General features: G+C 37.3%; 1 protein-coding gene across 3 annotated transcripts in view; it reads right to left on the minus strand.

Moving 5' to 3' along the window:
• Positions 1 to 18,285, minus strand: part of HELZ (helicase with zinc finger) — a 183,029-nt gene that overhangs the window by 79,238 nt on the left and 85,506 nt on the right. For 2 of the 3 annotated variants that reach the window (XM_089540888.1, XM_089540904.1), the window contains 3 exons: positions 17,463 to 17,593; positions 11,448 to 11,627; positions 10,878 to 10,982 (listed from right to left, as the gene is read on the minus strand). In XM_089540888.1, the coding sequence (XP_089397014.1) occupies positions 10,878 to 10,982; positions 11,448 to 11,627; positions 17,463 to 17,593 (416 nt within the window). The remainder of the gene's footprint in view (positions 1 to 10,877; positions 10,983 to 11,447; positions 11,628 to 17,462; positions 17,594 to 18,285) is intronic. The other variant, XM_089540895.1, reaches the window with a different exon arrangement.

Genomic DNA, 18,285 nt, shown 5'->3' on the forward strand with positions numbered 1-18,285 from the left:
GTTAATTCAAGGCTTGTCTCTCCAATACAGAAAGGAAAGCACCTGTCATTATCAGTGTTTCAGAAGCTGGTACTCTTGCAGGGTAGTAGAGGCCAAACCTATTCTATTTTGACCTGGGTTCTGACCCAGGTATGTCCCCAGGGTGTGTGTGTGCAACAACAAATGGGTGTTTACACACCCACCACCTTACCATGGACCCACTACTGCCATGTGGTCCATACCCGCCCCGGTTGTCCAATATTCACAGAAGATCCCCAGCACGGCCTGTAAGGGTGGAAATTGGGGACCTGGCTACACCCATAGGATCAGGTACTCCACATATGACATCACAGGCCGCAATGAGGGTCTTTTGTGAAAACGCAATGGTGGAAGTAGGTACAGGGTGTGGAGGAGCCAAGTGGTGTGCTGGTTGCCATGGCAGAGTTTCAATGAAATTCTGTGGCACACAGCAGGTATTTTTGACACAAACCAAGGGCCCTTTGGGCTAGGATCAGTCTGCAAGATAGATGCAAGACTAGCATCCAGACAAGCCAATCCTGGACTGGGGCTAATGGCCTGTATCATCCATACAGAACAATGTGAGACCATGGAAAGCATCAGCTTTTTGCCCCGTGTGTACAGGCCCTAGACACTGAAAACTATATAGAAAGTCAAAAGAAAAAAAAAAGGGGGGGGGGAATTAAAATCTTTGCAATACAGCTAATTCAGCTTGTGAGCATGTTTTTTCCATCTTATGTTTTGAAAGCTACTAGTTTAAGATGTAGTCTTGAGAGACATTTCAACAAAATGCCCAAGACAGAAAACTTATTTGCACTAAGGTGAAAAACATGCTTCAGCACTTACAACACAATCACAAGCACAAAACCTGAACTTGTCACTCTGTGCCTCTACTAATAAGAACCTTTGGCATTGATTTTACAGCAATGTGTGGGTAAACAATTCGCTAGGGTTATGTAACACAATCAATAAAAATAAAAGGAAATCATTAGGTCTATAATGCAAACAACCCAACAGAGCCAAAGTAATCAAACCCATGACATGCCAAGATATCTGATGATCTCCTTAAAAGACCTGACTAGCATGAAAGAGAAGTGGTAATATAACCAGACTCTGAAGAATAGAAGAAGAAATCATAGCGTAATGGTTACAGTGTTCATCTATGACTTGGGTGATCCAAATTCAAATCCTAACTCGGCATGGAATGCACTGGGTGATTTCGCCTCTCATCATCATTAATCTCATCTTAACATACCTACATCATTGTTGAGAATAAAATGACTGTGGAAGAACCAAGTATCCCAGTTTTGGGTCCCCTGGGCGGGGGGAATGAAATATAAAATAACAATCTATAATTAAAAAAAGAAAGTTATGTCCATTCATGTGTCTATTTCCCCCACAAATCTAAGGTATGAAACACAAACACTTGAAATGACACGTGGATGCTTGGACAGCCATGGTTCCACACAGTGAGTACTTTTTTTATAGTGATTTATTACTTAAAGCTAATTACATGTTGCTTATATCCTGCAGTGTCATCTTAAGTGATGATATACCACACTTAGGGGTGAAGCAGATGGGTGGCTTGGAGCAGCCAATGACCTCTCCAGCCACAATCAGCCCTCAGTCAGCCCAGGGCCGCAGCAACCAGATGGCCTGCTCCCAAAGCTGGCCGCCGCTGCGATTAAATCCAGCAGGAGTGGATTTAATCTGCTCTTTTTGCCAGTGGCTTTGGGCCACCATAGCCGGTTTTAAGAGTGGCTTTGGGCTGCTTCAGGGGTATGCATCGTATAAAGAAAGCAGCTTGAAGCAGCTCTATTTGGTCCATCTGTTTCAGGCCTTACTTAATTATAACACAGCTATTATTATGGACAACTTCAGCTACTTAAAGAAGGGTTTTTGTAAGAAGCCAGCCTCTGAAAAAAGTGAAATCACAAAGCAGCAGACAGTCGGAAAGGCAGCATGTAGAACACCTGACACTCCATAGCAGCAACCTGCAAGCCAATGCCAGTCCTACAGCAAAGGCCAGCGCAGACAAGAGGCTTCTTGGTTGCTTCTCAACTGGTTGCAAGATCGCTGCTCCCTTTGCACCTAGTCACTCTGGCATGAGTGAGAGTCTTTTCAGTTGCTGCTCAACCAGGTGCTGTGTTGGTGCTCCCAAGGTGACAGGTGCCAAGAAAACAGTGACCAAGATTGGTTGTTTTGAATCTGCAATAGAACAGTAGACTTAATATTAAGAAATAGGTGTTGGGGTGCTAGGGTTGTCACCCAAGAAGAAATGAGGTGGTGGCCTGAAAAAGTTTGTGGACCACTGGCATAGAGGGTTTAGGGTCAAGGAAAGGAGCAGGAAGTTCCAACTTCCTCAGTTCACCTATAGAAACGTTCCTCTTTCCTAGAAAAATATATCTTTCCAAACTTTAAAAAATAGCCATGTTGGGGCTATGAGTTTATTGGTTTTTATCTACTGTATATTACCCTGAGAACTTTGAGATACAGCAAAACTCATCAATGTGGAAAGTAAAAGAAGGAAAGGAAGTTTGGTTTTTGAAAATGTATCCTACTTCACTGAAACAACAATGAGCTAGGCAGTTTGGTTTTATAATTCAAGTCTAGCACAGTTCTGTCTTGCAACTGCAATGTAACACTTATCTCAGTACATTCCACAACTCTTACCAGAAATATCTTTAATATTTGTAAATGTTCAGAGTTCAGAAATTAATAGATTCCCCACTCCAGAGATTGACAGTGCTTACTTTTTTTAAAAAAAGTGAAGAATCCTTTAAAATAGAATTTCATGCATGCATATACCTACAATGGGCCCTTGGTATCCACTGAAGATTGCTTCCAGGGCTCCTCATGGATACCAAAATCCACAGATGTTCAATTTCCATTTAATACAATGGCAAAGGTGGTGTCCCTTATATAAAATCAGAAAGTCAAGTATCGCTTTTTTAAATCTATATTTATTAAAATAATTTTTATTCCAACAAAACATACAATTAAAAACATTTGACACATGATATCACAGCTTTAACAGTACTGTACAGTATTATTACATACACAAGGTTCTAAATTTCACATCTACAAGTACTTCCCCCGATTTCTAAACTTAAACTATTCAATATTTCTTGTTATTATTTGCACATCATCCTATTAATGTCAAACTATTAGATTTAAAAGAGGTTCTGCAAGTGCAAAAAAAACCCCCAGTAATTACTGTGAGAATTATTTGTTTATAAAGGTGTTTAACTACTGTATAACAAAATGTTAAACATCTGTGGTTTCCCCCTTTCATCAGACAGGCACTACAATAAAATCTTTCCATTTCTCTTTCCAGTATATAAATGTCGGTAACCATCCTTCTTCGACTGCACTCAAGAAATTATTATTTATTCTGCATGTCATAGAATCATAGAATATCATAGTTATTATTGGGAGATTCTTTTTGTCATTTTTCCCAACACTGTCATCATGTTAAGCAGAAATAATTCATTGTCTTTTGTATGTCCTTCCAGTATTTCTTTGTTGTTGGACAGATCCACCACATATGGAAGCAGATTCCTTGTGTTCTGTCACATTTCCAACATGTGGGGTCTACTGGTTTGTACATTTTATTTAATTTAACTGGAGTAGGGTACCAGCTACACAATAGTTTAAGGTAATTTTCTTTCAGGTCTTGTGAATTTTCTTACAGGTCCTGTGATCTTTGGGGCTCAACAGACCGCCCTGAAAGAGCAACCTGTAGCCACCTGTTTTTATGCTGCAAGGAGGCTGTACCAACCAAACAGCACGGCTTCCATCAGGACTAAAAAGAACCCGCTGAAACCAGGTTCTTTTTAGTCTGTGCATGGGCGTCACTGTTGTGCCATTGGAACACTCACGCGCACCGATGACGCACATATGGTGATGTTTGGATGCTGCACCATGTGGATGGGGCTGTGCTATGATGATGCCAGCAGTGTGTGGTACAGCTCGGGAGCATGCGGACACTCCGCATTCCCGAGCCCTAAAATCGGCTCCGGACCATCACTTTTCGGCAGTCTGTACCAGGCCTTTGACATCTTTTTCCATTAATTTTCCTACTGAGCCAACATCAATACATTTCCTACATTCTGGGCCCACTTGGTCATGGAATCCATCACCAATTCTTTCTCCAGTTGCAGCCTTAAAACTGTATTGTAAATTTTAGCTGTTGTTGGTTTCTGATATTAATATTAATATAAATCTTTCTTGTAACTGTTTATAAATAAACCAATGGCATACAAAACCTTTTTTCTCTAGTTTCTCTCTTTTTCTTATTTTTGGTTTAGCATAGGGGTCTAATTTTAGTAGATCTTTATAGATGATCCATTTCTCTTTATGATCTTTCTATTGACCCATAAACACTTCTTCTGGTGAAATCCATAATGGTATTTTCCTATAGATCTTTGTTTTATACTTTATCCCTGTTTGTAATAATGATCTTCGAATTGTATGATCTGTAAATTCTTTATTGGCTTTTAGTTTGCTATACCAAATGTAACCATGCCATCCAAATTTGATGTTGAAGCCCTCGAGCTTCAATAACCTACCATTTTTAAGATCAACCAGTTGGAAACCCAATTCAAACTATTTGCTTTATAATATAACTGTACATCAGGTAATCCTATTCCTCCTTTCAGTTTCCTTTCTTTTAATGCCAGGTGTTTTATTCTTGTTGTTTTTTTCACTCCAAAGTTTGATATATCTTTCTGCCAAGTTTTTTTTAAAAAATGGTTGTGTTATTACTGGAAGATTTTGAAACATGTTGTTCATTTTAGGCAGTATGTTCATAGTTACTGCTGACATTCTCCCAAGAAGGGACAATTGGAGCTTGAACCAACTTAACATATCCTTTTTAAAATCTTTCCAAATTTGTTTATAGTTGTTATCATATAGGTCCATGTTTCTTTTTGTAATCCAGATTCCTAACTCTTTTCTCAGTCTTCAAACTCGATATTTCAAATAGTTGTCTCTCTTCTTGTTTTGACATATTTTTCGTTATGACCTTTGTTTTCTCTTTATCTTAAAGCCAGAAAGTCCCTGAAATTCACTCAGCACTTTTAGTAGTTCCTCCACTCCATCTTCTGGATTTTCACCAGATCATAGGCATATGCTCTTAGCTTATATGATTGTCCTTTTATTTCCACCCTTTTTTATCTGTGAGTTATTTCTAATTGTGTTATTTAATATTCCCATATCTATTATAAATAGCAGCAGAAACAAAGGATATCCTTTTCTAGTGCCTTTACTGATATTAACTGTCCTCATTCTATTGCTATTAACAATTATTTGAGCTTTTTGCATCTTATAGATAGCACATATTCCTTGTAAAAAATCTGCACCAAGATCCAATTTACTGAGTCAAAGGCCTTCTCTGCATCCACAAAGATTGTTGCTAGTTTTTTCCCCTGATGTTAAATCTATATTTTTTAAAAAATATTTTCAAGCAGTGGATGGTTGAATCTGAATAACAATTGATATGGAGGGCTGACTGTACACACATTGTTAAAATGAGAAATCTAAGAAGGAAGAGATATGTCAATATTAACTCATAATGTTAACTCAGTACATTTGTTAAAAAAAGGCAAGACTTTTTTTTGAAAGTTATCATTCAACTAGAAGATCACTTCCCAAAAGCTATTTGATTATTTCCTATCTTCTCTGTGAAATTTGGCCCCATTCTTACTGTTTGGTCCTTTTGGTTGTCAGGCCACAACCTCAATGATCACAGAAGCTACAAATGAATGTGTTTCCTACTCTTCAAGACTTTTGGGCCTTCCTTTTAATAGTACAGTTGGCCCTCCATTTTCGCGGGGGATCTATTTGGATCCCCTAGCAAAAACAGAGACTTGAATGGGGCGCACCTCCATGCGCGTGCCATTGAAAATAGCGGACGTTGCCTCTCCATGGATATTTAAAGTCATGGATCTCACATCTGTGAATTAGGAGGGACGGCTATACATAGTTTGAGCCTATTATTCAGATTTGCTGCTACAGTCTGCCCTTGCCTTATGCAGGGGATCTGTTCTGGATCCCGCCTATGCTTGAGCCCCATTGGAAACAATGGGGCTCGTGTGCGGCAGCACACAGAGCATGACGGGCGCGCACACCCATTCATTTGAATGGGACGCGCCGCCCCACGTGCACCCCGTGCACACCCCGCAGCTTGAGCGCATATGCTCAAGACCACGCAAAGCGCGCCCATGTATAACGCAGGCGCACTGTACATCTAATTTATCTTTAGCATCTCTTTTTATCACTGTCATGTCTGTACCATTCTTTTTTTCTCTTTGATTTTATTTCTTTCAAACCACTGCTTACTTTATCCTATTGTACTCCCCTTTCTAAACTCAGACCCTTTTCACCTTCAGTTGCTATGAGTTTTCTTCCAAGCCCCCTGTTTGACTAGTACTTTGTTGATCTAGATTTGAGTTTCTGCCCTTTTTCTGAGTTCTCTCTTTACATTGTACCTTCCTTTATGTTTCTCTCTTTCTGCCTGTTAACCTTCATCTTTCCTTAACTCATCAGTCCATGTTAGTTTCTCTACATCATGAAGCCCTGTCATCTTGAACCCTTGCGAACCAAAGTGCTGTATACCTGGTTTCTAAGAGCAAAAACTGCTATTCCCCATAAGCAAATGCATTTTCTGGACCATTGTACAAACTCAAATTCTCTGCTCAAAAGATTCATCAAAACAAGTACAATACTATATAAGCTGAACCAAACATGCAGTAATATTTTAAGTTATTTCTTTAATTCACAGGAGAATCCTTGAAAGAAAAGTTACTATATATACTCAATTATAAATAAAACACATGTACTGCAGACAGGTTTGGGGGGCAAAATTATGACTTCTGGATATGATCTGTGGATAAGTCAAGGCACTTGAAAACAAAGAAAAACAATTTTAAAAAATTAGGTGCATGTAACAAAGGATGCCTTGAATCCCATTGTGGGAGAAAGGCGGGATATAAATCTTTGAAATAAATAAAATTTTAAAAATGCAAATGAAAACAGCACCAAAGAACTTACAAAATATCAGCAGGCACAACATATGGGGCTCGACAGATGCGCGGCTCCATGCCGCCCGTTTTTGAGCTGTATCATTGCCACAGTAACCAAAAGATGCGGCAACAATGTGCTCCCTCTCGGAAGCAAAAAGAAGCTGTCAAAAGTAGCTTCCTGGAAGGTGTGTGATTGGCGCGCTTGCGCGCCCCGATCACATCACTTCCAAACAGTGCAGTTTGGGCATTGCACCACGCTCGCATCATCATGGCACCACCCATGTAAGCAGAGCGAGCAATGATGACAGCCTCCTCGCAGATTAGGGCTGCTGGGCATATAAATGTGCAGTCTCATCTAGCCCTCGTGGCGAGGATGCCACAAAATACCCATCTGTACCAGGCCATATATCTACATTTTCAACATTACCCTCTTTTTTAAAATACTAGACTACTATTTAAATGCATGAGACTATAAAATCCACATAGTATAATTTTAATATTTCATCTGATCAAAGCAGAAGCATTCAAAATACTAATAACTGTTCAAATACATTTTTCTAGAACTTCATCTACTCATTTCAAAGGGTCACTGGGAAACACATCTTTTTTGATAAAAATGATAAAGAGATGCTATATCTCTATAGCAGTATCACACCAAGTTAAGAGTTACTGTATATATTCTGCCTACAAAGAGGCCTGTGATCTCACTGGAATGAAGACATATTGGATTGCAAAAGAGGGGTTCCTGTTGAGATGCAAATGGCCTTTAAATTTCCTGGACTTTGAAAATCTCCCTATTGTCACATGACTATAAGGAGCAGGAGCCTGCCTGTAAAATATATCCTCCCCATCATAACATCTTTGCTAGGGACTGAAACAACATGCAGGTATCTGACTAAGAATGCCAACTGTTTTTATTCCTCATGTTTGGTTTGTAACATCATGCCTGATGAAGAAGCCCATGGAGCTTCGAAAGCTTGCAACAAGTATATTGTGCATTTCAGTTGGCCAATAAAATATCACTGATGGATTTTTGTTTGTATGTATTCATGTATAAGTCTAGAAATTTTAGTCAAAAAATTGACCCCCAAAAAATGAGTCAGCTTATCTATGAACTAATGTAACTATTGTACTTTCATTCTTGTTTTTAAAAGGAACCATCCCCTGGTGAAAGGCAAGAGTGTAATCTGTCCTGGAAGCACTGACTCCACTCTATTCACTCATCCATACAGCCTTTAGTATGAGCACAAACACGTCTGCTGGTCTTTTGTAAGTTTTTTGGCATTGTTTTCCTTTGCTTCATCATTTACATCCTTTGTTACATGCCCCTAGGTTTTACCCTTGACTTATCCACGGGTCATGTCGAAATCTATAATTCTGGCCCCTAAACCTGCCCTCGACATATACATGAAGTCCACTTATAGTCAAGTATATATGGTAATTTTTTTCATAGTACAAAACTCCATACCCCCTGTTCATGCAAAACTGAAAGGTCAAGCAGCCAATGTTCAACACAGAGCAACCTGAAGCTTAGCTATAGACAATAAGATTTTTCTTAAGAGTGTTAAGTTTTAGTCTGATATTCTTGGCTTCAAAAACAGAGACAAAGATTAATGTCTATGATGAATGAATTCTCCATTCATTTGAGATGAATTCAACAGCCTGCTGCCAGAATACTAATACAGCCAGCTCTCCTTAACCAAGGATTTTTTATCCACAGATTCAAGCATCCACGGCTTGAAAATATTTTTAAAAATAGCAAACCTTGATTTTGCCATTTTATACAAGGGATACCATTTTGCTATGCCACTGTATTTGTATGGGACTTGAGCATCCATGGTTTTTGTTATCCACGGGGTGGATAGTTCCTGGAACCAAACTGCAGCAGATAACAAGTTCCCACTGAACTCCTCAGAACAATTTCAGCTAATAACTGATAAAGGGGTATTAATATGGGAAGTGAATAATTGCACTATGAATAATCTTAAAATAGCCTCCTTATAACGGGCCCGAACTCTATGGCAGCCAGTGAACATTGTCTTTGGATTGGTCATCTCTCACCTCAATTTTGGTTGACTAAAAAGAAAACCTATTTGTCTTGCAATATCTTTAAAGGATGAAATGCATGCAATACATCATCTTGCCTCAAGCAGACAAGAACAGCAGAAAAACCAAATCCTGCAGATCAAGTTTATGTACAGTTTCATCCACCACCACCCCATTCCCCAAATTTTCTCACCCACTGATTTGTTAACTGTTGAGTTCAGGACATTTCTTGATCTGAAATATTCCCTCTCTTGAGATCAGTTGCAGCTATAAAATGGCATCTGATCATGTAGCAAGAATCAACAGCAGAATTCCTGTTTCTGAGAAAGAATTGCTACTGATGCTCCATCAGGTCCTTACCAGCTCTGCTTTCCCAGATGGCTGTAGATGAGGTAAGCATTCTGATTTCAAGGTACTCTCAAAGCAGAATAGTGAACACTTTGCCAGAATTGGAACATGATCCAATTTTACTCTGACAGAATGTAAAATTCTGCCTGTGTACTAACAATTAATGTTTGTTTCGATCCCCAATGCAACACAGCTTGAAGGCAACAGAGCATATTCCCACAGTGAATTAGTTGTACAGTCTGCCCTTCTTATACACAGATTTTTTATCCACGGATTCAAGCATTCATGGTCCAAAAATATTCTAAAATAATTATAAATTCCAAATAGCAAACCTTGATTTTTCATTTTATATAAGGGACCATTTTGCTTTGGGACTTGAGCATACACCGATTTTGTTATCCATGGAGGGTCCTGGATAACAAGGGCCCACTGTATATGCTGCAGATCCAGAAATATGATGGCCATTTCTTTCTCCAATCTGCTCCCACTACAAGAAGACATTGCTCGGTGAGAGGGTTGCACTGGCCACAGAAAAATACCTGGTGCTGCCAAATGCAGTTGCATGCAGGAGGCTTGTGGAAAGAGGCAATGCATATCTCCTTCTATAACATCCTTGCATGTATATATACTGGTATAAGCCTGTTATGCCTGCACATATCACCTTCAGAATCTTGGCCAAATAGCAATGCAGCAACCATCATTACATGCAGCATTAAAGCACTGCTGCTACTTTAGATATAATTCTATCTTCTTTTAAATATAAAGTATTTGCCTGAAGAAAGACCATGTAGCCCACGATTGACTTCTGTCAGTGGCATAGCATGTTTAATCAAACTTTAACAACAGGATTTGCAACTAAATGAACTCTGAGCTCAAATGAAACATTTGCTTATTATAAAGCCAAATTTTACATATTCTAGATATACATATATCAAAAACGAAGGGAGGGAGTCATTGTTGACTGTACAGGAAGGAATTAAATTCTCCTCTATGATTTTCCCCCTAATTCCCAAGACAATTTCATTTAAATACACAAATGGTTGATACTGAACTAATTTTGCATGACTCTTCAAATATATAGCACCTCCAACAATCACTTCCTCCAGATTGATGTATATTTCACTGACTTAAGAAACATAATTTACCATAAACAAAATCCAATTACTATGTAATTTCTTTTTAAAAATGAAATAAATCTGTAGTTCTTTAGAGGATTATAACAAAATGTGTTCAGTTAGAAAAAGCACATATATCCACATTAGAAAAGCTTAAAAAAGGATGTCTTTAATGTGTGAGAAATATACTAAAATTTTCCATTTTGTGCTTTGTCCCCAAGTTATGCAAAAAAAATTGTTTTTAAAAGTCCAATAGCATGGAAATACTGAGGTTTTTCAAAACTATTCTTATTAGACACCTTTTCTTAAGATATTATAGAGATAAATAATAAGCCTTAAAAAATACCTGAGAGGTCTCGCCTCGGGATTGCCTGCTTCTACATATGGATGTAAATAATCCTTTATGTAGAGATCAGCAGCACTATTAGAATGGGTGCAAATGAGAATCCTGCTGGAATAAATGGTGCAAATAAAAAAAGCAATGAAGAAACAGAAATCATTCAAAGCAGTAAAAATACAAAAGAAAAAAAAATAGTGACCATCTCCCCCATACATTTCTCCCAGTGAAATTAGTCTGAGAATTTTATGGATAAATGCTACTTCTAATTTCTCTGGGAAGATTTAAACTTTCAACACAGCTTTAAAAGTCATTTTACACTTCAAGTGTTTTAAAGCGAGTTATGTATTATAATTTTACAAAATGCACAGCTTTCTAAATATAACACAATGCATTTGTTCTACAAGTTGCCAATATTAATTCTTCTAAGGAGAGACTACCCTTTTAGACTGTTGAATTCTTTCCTGAAACAATGAACAATGGGTTGTTGTTCTTTATAAGTTGGATGGAGATTCTGCACTAATTCCCCCTTAAATATACAGCAGCATCGATTTCCAACTAAATATCATCCCATCTCACCTAGTATCCTGCTGTTGAAGTATGTGTTTGACTGCCTGAGCCAAAGTGAAGGTTTTGCCTGTCCCATAGGGACCGATGATAAGAACAGGAGGCAACTGTATTGAGAGTGGAGTTGTGATAGCCAGAACAGCCTCTTTCTGCTTGGTATTGAGCCTAGGATCCAACTGTTCATCCCACTGTCTGCACAATAGAAAGCAGAGCAATTAGTAAGACCAAAATGCTATACATTAAAAAAAATGACTTCATACATAATATTTTTACATAGCTAATTGTCACAATAAAAGACAAAAGATAAACAAACAATTAAAACTATTATGCATGGATGTATTAATTGTACTGGCTAGCACTAAACAGCTTTAATTCTAAAACAAGTATTGATCTCACTTTGCTTACTGTTTTTATAATCACAACTCCGTTAGGAAGATGTGCTTAATTTGCAAACGTTAATAAATCAACATACCTGTTCATCACTCCCCTCATTTATCACATTTAAATGGAGCATCAATAATTATCATTGACTGCATCTACACTGCAGAAATAATCCAGTCTGACACCACTTTAACTGTCATGACTCGATGCTATGAAATTGTGGGACATAGTTTTGTGAAACATTTAGCCTTCCCTGTCAAAGAGCTCTGGTATCATAACTACAGTTCCCAGAACTCCACAGCATTAAGCCATGGTAATTAAAGTGGTGTCGAACTGGATTATTTCTGCAATGTAGGTGCAGCTTTTGATAAACTAAAAATCCACACCACACTTTTAAAAAATATTAAATGGCATAATTAGATAAACTCTGTTAAATAATAGTATCTGGCACTAAACACTGTACCTTAGATGTAGAAGTAATTGTATAGTAACAGAGATACAACAGGAAACTTATTCTAGAGACATTCCATAAAAGGTTAATGATTTTGACAAGAATTTTTATTATGTCAGTGACAGATTTAAGCATTGGTATAGATAGCAAAAATCCTGTCCCTCAAACACATATGATCATCCTTTCATAAAGTGATTTTATTTCCTGGATATTTGCAATAGTGTTATTTTTTTGAAATATTTGCAATAAGTGTTAACTGTAATAGTAAGGGTAAAAAATGAGACTGGAAGGATTTGCAAATTCATCTTGATAGTCATTGCTATGAAACTCTAGCTGAAAAGAAATTATACATGATTCAAGGATAATATGAACCAAATTTCTATAGAAGTCTTAGAAAGTTATACATGAAAGACTGAAATTCTAAATAGAAATATTTTTATTAGGAAAATGAAAGTCTGAATTCAATTTTAATCCTATTCAGAGTAGACCCATTGAAATGAATGAGAACTGTTAATCAGAACTAATTTGATTTCAATGTGTCTATGCTCTCTTTAACTCAACTATATTAGGATCACATGACTACTAAAGCAATTCTGTTCCCTACAATAGGACAGGACAGAAAAATCCTGCATACATGCAATGAACAGTGGCTTTATGTTCATGGACTAAAACTGTATTTGTAAAATGATGGTACATGATGTACTTGTAATGATTAGATCACTGATTACAATGATAATTCAGCTGAAGAGCACAGTGAAGGTGATATCTGTGTAGAACAGGCTTGATCAAGTGGATCAGGAAGGGATCCAGAACTGCAAAAGAAATGCTGCCTGATGGCAAACCTATGGCACAAGTGCCAGAGGTGACACTCAGAGCCCTCTCTGTGGGCACACATGCTGTGGCCCTAGCACAGAGTTTGCCAGAGTTTCTTACTAGAAAGCCAGAGGGACGTGGAACTTTGCAATAAATAAGTGGGGTCTGTGTTGTAGTTTGGGCACTCGGTCTGTAAAAGGTTCACCATCACTTTATAACAAGGGATTTCTGAATTCTGCACTTACACTGGTCTGTATCATTTTCCATCAACGGACCATGAACTGTGCATGTAGCATCAGAGAACTACTTCACAACATCAAGGGGTTTTTTTTTTTTTTGGGGGGGGGGGGAGCAGGATGACCAAATCCAGCTGTTCAATAGCTTGATCCTTCCACAAGCATGTGTGTGGACTGATATTCTATCCCTCTCCACAAAAAAGGATTTGGATTGTAAAAGACACATAATGTTATCTGAAGATTGGGGACCTATGCATTCCAATTGCAGCAAATACTTGCATCCCTTATAAATTTTAAAAGTTATGCTGTTTTTTAAAAATACCACAGTTCTTTAGTTGATGGTTCAAACATTTAAAAAGGAAGTAAAATGGAAACATTTTAATACAGAAAAATTGGTCTGAACTATTAAATTGGGTAAAGAATAATTTACATGATCCATTTAGCCATGTGTGCTGACTGAAGATGGCTTTTTCCTAGTTTTCTGTTCAACAGCTCATTATTGAGCAGTTAAGATTGGTGTTACAGTTATAATCTTATAAAAACTCGATGCCCTTCTTCTAGACAGCAAAAATCTTTCTATTTAGGGCAACCTTATGTAACTAACTTTACTTGTAGCAGAAGGGCTTTTAATAGGATGAAAGTTCCCTTTTTTTAACCAGTGGCTATTACATTGTGTTTTAATCTTTTTTATGCTTTTGTTCATTTTGTGGGATTTGTGGAATTTTACTGTAAACTGGCTTGAATCCCACATGTATGAGAAAGGCAGGATATAAAGCAAATATATAAATAAATAACCAAAACCTAAGCTTACTAGTTTAAAATAATGGTCTGGTCAGCACAGAAAACCTCCAGTAATTTTGTAGATTTACTGCATATTAACCTTTTTTGAATCTCTGCCATCTTTAATGAGAAAAAGTGTACTTCAGTGACTGTGTGTGAAGACAATGTGAAGACACTTAAGACCAATGAGCACTTTCAAAGCTCAAAGTACATAAAGCTACTGCAAAAGGGCTTCTCTCTCTCTCTCTCTCTCTCTCTCTCTATATATATATATATATATATATATATATATATATATATATATATTTTACCACTGGTCCCAAACACACTGCAGAAATAATCCAGTTTGAGCCCACGTTAAGTACCCTGGCTCAGTCTCAGTGCTAGGGAATACTGAGAACTGTAGTTTATTGTGGCACTAGAGCTCTCTGGCAGAGAAGGGTAAATGTCTCACAAGACAACAGTTTCCACAATTCCCTAGCATTGAGCCAGGGCAGTTAAAGTGGTCTCAAACTTGATTATTTCTACAGTGTGCTTTGAACCACTGTTATCAAGCTATCTAGATTTACAGTTGAATTTCTTCCATCCTTTTGTGAAATCCGAAGCCACATGCTGAAATCACACACAGAATAATTTCTTCTCCTTCTTCCCTGTCTACTGGGAGGTATGTCAGAGTACTAGAAGCTAAAACTCTCTTCTTGGAGTTAGAAGACAAAAGTCAGTTAACCAACCAAACTCACATACTGATCCCATCTTGGGGTTTTAGCATTCCTTAATTAATCTAAAGAACCATATTGACTTCTCAAGTCACTGCAATATGTGGTTCCATATGTGCTGGTGCTCAGACATGGCATTAAGAAAAGAAACAATAAAGAAGCTACCATTTTCCGTTATACTGGTCAATGACCGAATAAATTTTATTACATTACCATTTTCCATTTGTAGAGCAGACATACATTGAAGGCCAACAAGACTACCCACTGATATGCATATCAATAAAATTAAAAAATGCAACAACTTTGGGTGATTCTTTCTCGGTATCAGTCCCATGTAAACTGTTCATTTCTTGAAAGATAGAAATATGCAATTTCCTTTTCATATATGGAACACTGAGAATTCTAAGGGAAGTAATAGTACTTATCTTTTCCCATATGAAACAATTTCATACAGTAGAAGAATTGTAAATAAAATTATTTCCCTTGCAGCACTGTTTACATCAATCTACTTGTTATGGGACCAGTTCTTCCCAAGTGAGCCATATACTATCCATTACGTGTTTACAGACCAATGATGAAAAGAACAGCACAGGAGGTACTTGCTAATTTAGCCCTTCTTAATAAACAGCATTCTGTGCAATCATGCTAGCCACATGATCACAGAGTAGTCTCTGACAATGTTGGCTCTTCGGCTTAGTAACAGAGATGAGCACCGCCCCCTATGGTCGGACACGACTTGACAACCTTGTCAATGGGGAATACCTTTACCTTTAATAAACACATATTCTGGAATTAGATCATCCCAGTACAAATGAAATGGTTTAGTTGTCTTGAGTGCCATTAACTTATTAAATGAAAATGTTTACAACAACAACAACAAGAAAACAACAATAATAGCTTGGTAATCTGATCCTCACTCAAGTACACTGTGATGCAAAGTTCATCCTTCTGCTGTTCCTTTAAAAGCGTTTCTTGAATGTTCCTTTGGCTCCATCAAAAACAAAGTCTCCCACAAAAAAAAGAATACTTGGGAGACCATGCAAGCTTTATGCAGGACAATCTTACAGGGCAGAATCTTACATTATAAATAAATTTCCACTCATCAACAAGATTGTCTTTCTTCCCTACAACTCCCTGTGCTTTCTTAAAACCTTGAGGGCATGTGTACGACTGCAGCCAGGAAGGGGGAATCTTCAACTCGCTACTGGATGCCATACTGGAAGCAGGAGGAACTCACTGAATTCCATATTATGCTTTTTCTTATTTCTTTCCTCTTGATAAATTTGTTCTGGGTTATACAGTTTTATTTTATGTTGGCATATTTGCGCAGAACCAAATGTGATCACAGGCAAAAACACATCTAAACCCAAGCAGGCCTTATACAGGTCTATCAATGAAAAGTGCCATCTTATATCACAAAATACTATTGCTTCCTGAATTTTTATTATTATTATTATTTTACTACCTTGTTGAATAAAGTGCTCAACTGACATTAATACTTGATTACTCATATTACAGAAATGCTTACAGTTATTATTCCAGACAGAATACATGACATTAAAAGCTTTCAGCAATTGTTAAATTGGCTATCTTATAATCTTTTAGTCCACTAGACGGGAATGAAAATAAACTAGCTTTGGTACTTTTCAGACTAACTGAAAGAAATAAGTTGGCAGCATGAGTTTTTTTAGACTACAGTCTACTTCCTCAGATGCATAGTAAGGAAGTAGACTGTAGTCTACGAAACCTCATGCTGCCAACTTATTTCTTTCAGTTAGTCTCAAAGGTGCTACCAGATCTGTCTACGTACTGATTCTATAGACTAACATTGCTATATCTTTGAATCCTAGCTGTGGTACTCTCTTTTATAGTGTGTTCCTTTTTGTCTTGTTACAGCTTCTTTATTTTAGCTTGTTCTTTTTTAAAAAAACTGGCTGTTTTTCTGTTTGTAAAGAAACACTCTACATGGCAAGTGGCTGAAAATGGTACTGTAGGAGTGTGTGGATTCTGAGGGGTTGCTGTGACCAGAAATGTGGCTAAGGGGGACTGAAATGTCCATTCTGATGTGTGAAAATTAAAACTCTGCCACCAGCAATAATTTCTAGTAGACATTACAAAGCAAAGGCAGTGTGGCATTGATTACAAATAATCCAGTGAATCTCACTATGTCCTAAACTGGAGAACGCATAACTAGATCATTTAGATGATTAACCATAAGATACATATCTCCCCCAGTTCAGTCAATCATTACTTTTCTACTTTAAACAGGCTGAGGTAGGGCCAAGACAGTTTGAACAGTCTGTTCTTACAACAATAAGCTCTTGAGAAAGGTGAACTATAAACTGGAAACATGCACATGCACATTATTTGAAATGTGATGTGGAAAGACTCATGTAATTTCTAAAGCACCCTCAATCAAGCTTGCAGTTCATTACAACTTCATTTTCTTAAGAATAAAGGAAGACAATTTTCTGATTTTATGGTTCATAAGCAAACTCAGTTTTACTATAATGCAGTCATTTCACCTCCTAGTCTATTACAGTACAGAAGAAGAACAGCTAACATAAGAGCATGTGTGAGCTATCTGCTACTATGAATGCTGAATAATATCAATATAGCAGCTTCTAGTATCAAATGTGTATTTTTGTACCTGTTGGGGCTCCAAGGTATTGTGGGAGTTAGGCTGACATCAGGAAAGAGAATACTGTTGTCCTTGATCCTGTCCAAGGCATAATGCATTTCACAGAGGGGTAAGCGGTTTAACTGAAACTGAAGTTCAACCTACAATGCATACAAAATGAATGAATGAATGAATGAATGAGAACCATTCCAGAAAACAGGCAATTGCTAGGCATGATACTGGGCTTGGTTCTATAGAGCTACTGTAATTACCTCAGCCAATATTATGGCCAAAGCAGTAAATTAGGGGGAAAATATTTATTAATTAGCTTTTGTAAATTGTCAGTAATGAGAAGAATAATATGGACAAGTTTGGAGGGGGGGTTCAGTGCTTTTTATTTAATAATGTCAAATAATATACAGAAACCAGATTTCTCATAGGAGATAAACACATTCAGAACCCTCATAGATTCAAACTTTGATTACTGATAAAGTCAGAACATTCTTTAAAAAATAATATGATTCAATACAAGGTTTATCACCAACATGATTCAGCATCACTCTCCAAAATAATCAAAGTTAGTAAAGACAGGACTAAGTGGAGGAAATATTTTTGAAAGGCTAGGAATATTGTAAATTGATTATTCCAATTCATGAAGAAATTTGGAGCTAAGGGAGATATTTGATGAGAATGGCATGGTGAATGCTGGAAGTAAAAGGGCATAGTCAAAAAACTAAAATCATTTTATAACCTAGCCAGTCTTTCTGAAGAAATGTTAGATTTCATGATATATAACACATTACAATCTATACAGAAATGTTGTTTTCATTGTAAATATAATTACTATTTAATG

The sequence above is a fragment of the Sceloporus occidentalis genome, unplaced genomic scaffold (genome assembly GCF_023333645.1).
Source record: "Sceloporus occidentalis isolate IW3139 unplaced genomic scaffold, rSceOcc1.0.p SCAF_1, whole genome shotgun sequence".
NCBI lineage: Eukaryota > Metazoa > Chordata > Lepidosauria > Squamata > Phrynosomatidae > Sceloporus > Sceloporus occidentalis.